At 50.6% G+C, this 2,055-nt stretch overlaps 1 protein-coding gene across 4 annotated transcripts in view; it reads left to right on the forward strand.

Moving 5' to 3' along the window:
• Positions 1-2,055, forward strand: part of TBC1D1 (TBC1 domain family member 1) — a 247,413-nt gene that overhangs the window by 210,221 nt on the left and 35,137 nt on the right. For all 4 annotated transcript variants that reach the window (XM_045284028.1, XM_004703352.2, XM_045284030.1 and 1 more), the window contains one exon: positions 810-971. In XM_045284028.1, coding sequence (XP_045139963.1) covers positions 810-971 — 162 coding nt within the window. The remainder of the gene's footprint in view (positions 1-809; positions 972-2,055) is intronic.

The following is a 2,055-nucleotide window of genomic DNA, read 5'->3' on the forward strand; positions in this document are numbered from 1 at the left end:
CTCTGGCAGATACCCCTTCCCCCCCCCATACACACACCCCTTGGGTCATTTAGGTAGCATACTTAATGCCACTTTGGGGTTAGGTAAGTGGTGTCAGGAAGCAATAACCACTGCTGTGTGTTTGAGGCGGCGTCGCTGAGAAAGAGTGGGCTTATGGGCTGAATCAATTAGCTCCGGGAAGCAAACAGGACCACTGGGCAGAAGGCACCCTGATACCAGAAAAGGATGGAGCCTTCGAGAACCTGCCCTTGCGGGGGTGGGGGCGAGAGGTGGTTACTCCCACCATACCAGGCATGGGGAATTTTAGCACACAGCTCCAGCTCTTGAGATGTTGATGGTTAAATGAGTAGTACAAAGGGGTGGATGGGGCCCAGGTGGTGCCAGGTTTAAAGTGCATGCTGCTACCGGAAAGGTCCATGGTGGCCATCCGATTCCTTAAAGATGACAGCTCTGGAAACCCCGTGGGGCAGCTCCGTCCTGCCCTGTAGGGTCCCTCGAGGTGGAATTGACTCATTGGCAACAGGCTATCAGATGGAGATGGACCGCGCTGAGCTGGTACAGGATGGATGTGAGCAGTAGGTCCATAGGACGGTGGGGGAGAGGAAGAAGGGAAATCACGCCTGGTTTGATTTTCTGAGATAAGGACAATTGGGGATCCTCTGGGGTGAGGTGGGAGCTGTGGCTTTCATTGGGACAACTGCTGTCGGGAACTGATTGGCATCCCTGTGAAGAGCGGGAGTTCTCAGCAATGCTGAGGGAAGGCGGGCAGGCCGAGTTTACTCCCTAACCCTGAAACGGTGTGCTTCCAGCCTCTGAACACGACCTGCTGAACAAGCGCCTGAAGCTGGATTATGAAGAAATCACTCCTTGCCTTAGAGAAGTGACCACGGTCTGGGAAAAGATGCTGAGCACCCCAGGGAGATCGAAAACTAAGTTCGACATGGAAAAGCTGCATTCGGCAGTTGGGCAAGGTAAGCCTGGTAGGGAGTCACCCGGCTACCTTGGCTCTCGTGGCTCTCGGGGGAGAAACAAGAGTCACGCCAGTTTGAAAGTCTGGTTTCTGTGTTGCGGCCAGGTGTCAGTGAGTTAGCTCCTCCTCTTGACCACCCTGGGCATGAGGATGTGCTGGTCCGGGTGGACCAGAGAAACAAATCCAGTGACACTCATATGTGTGGAAGAAAGAGCTTTTTAAGAAAAGGGCAATTGTGTATTGAGGAAAGATCCCAGCCCAGGCCGGATCAAGTCCGTAAGTCTGACATGAGCCCATCAGCCCAATACCAGTCTGTACATTCCTCTACAGACTCACGGAACACATGCGAGGACGCCGCATGCAGGAAGCTCACAGGCCAGTGGGTGGAAGTCTTGTGGATCCAGTGGCGTTGTAAGCATCTCAGCGCTGGCAGGGGTCTCCACAGGGCTCCTCCAGCTCAGGGCTCTGGTTCTATCAGGGTGTCTCCATGTGGCTTGTCAGCAGGAATGTCAAGCAGAGAGTGTGTCCTCCCTCCAGGGAGGAAGACAGGAATCCCCAGAATTCCGGAGAAGGCCAGTGGTTCTTAACTTTCCTAATGCCGCGGCCCTTTCATACAGTTCCTCATGCTGTGGGGACTCCAAACCATAAAATTATTTTCTTTCTTTTTTTTTTAAATCATTTTATTAAGGGCTCATACGACTCTTATCATAATCCATACATACATCAATTGTGTAAAGCACACATAGAGTTATTTTCGTTGCCATTTCATAACTAATTTTGCTACTGTTATGAATTGGGCGACCCCTGTGAAAGAGTCATTCAACGCCCCCAAAGGGGTCATGACCCACAGGTTGAGAACTGCTGCTTAATTGGCTGTGACCTGTTTGACAGGCTAGACTCCACCCTTTTGCTCAAGTTGACAGTAGATTATGTAACTGCCTCAAGGGGGTACCCAAAACAGGAAAAAACCTCCTCTAGGCAGAGTTTTCTTTTCTTTTTTTAAAAAAATCATTTTATTAGGGACTCATACAACTCTTATCACAACCCATACACACATCAATTGTGTAAAGCGCATTTGTACATTC

This window comes from Echinops telfairi, unplaced genomic scaffold (genome assembly GCF_000313985.2).
Source record: "Echinops telfairi isolate 266 unplaced genomic scaffold, ASM31398v2 ScPeMD7_7468;HRSCAF=8506_0, whole genome shotgun sequence".
Taxonomy (NCBI): Eukaryota; Metazoa; Chordata; class Mammalia; order Afrosoricida; family Tenrecidae; genus Echinops; species Echinops telfairi.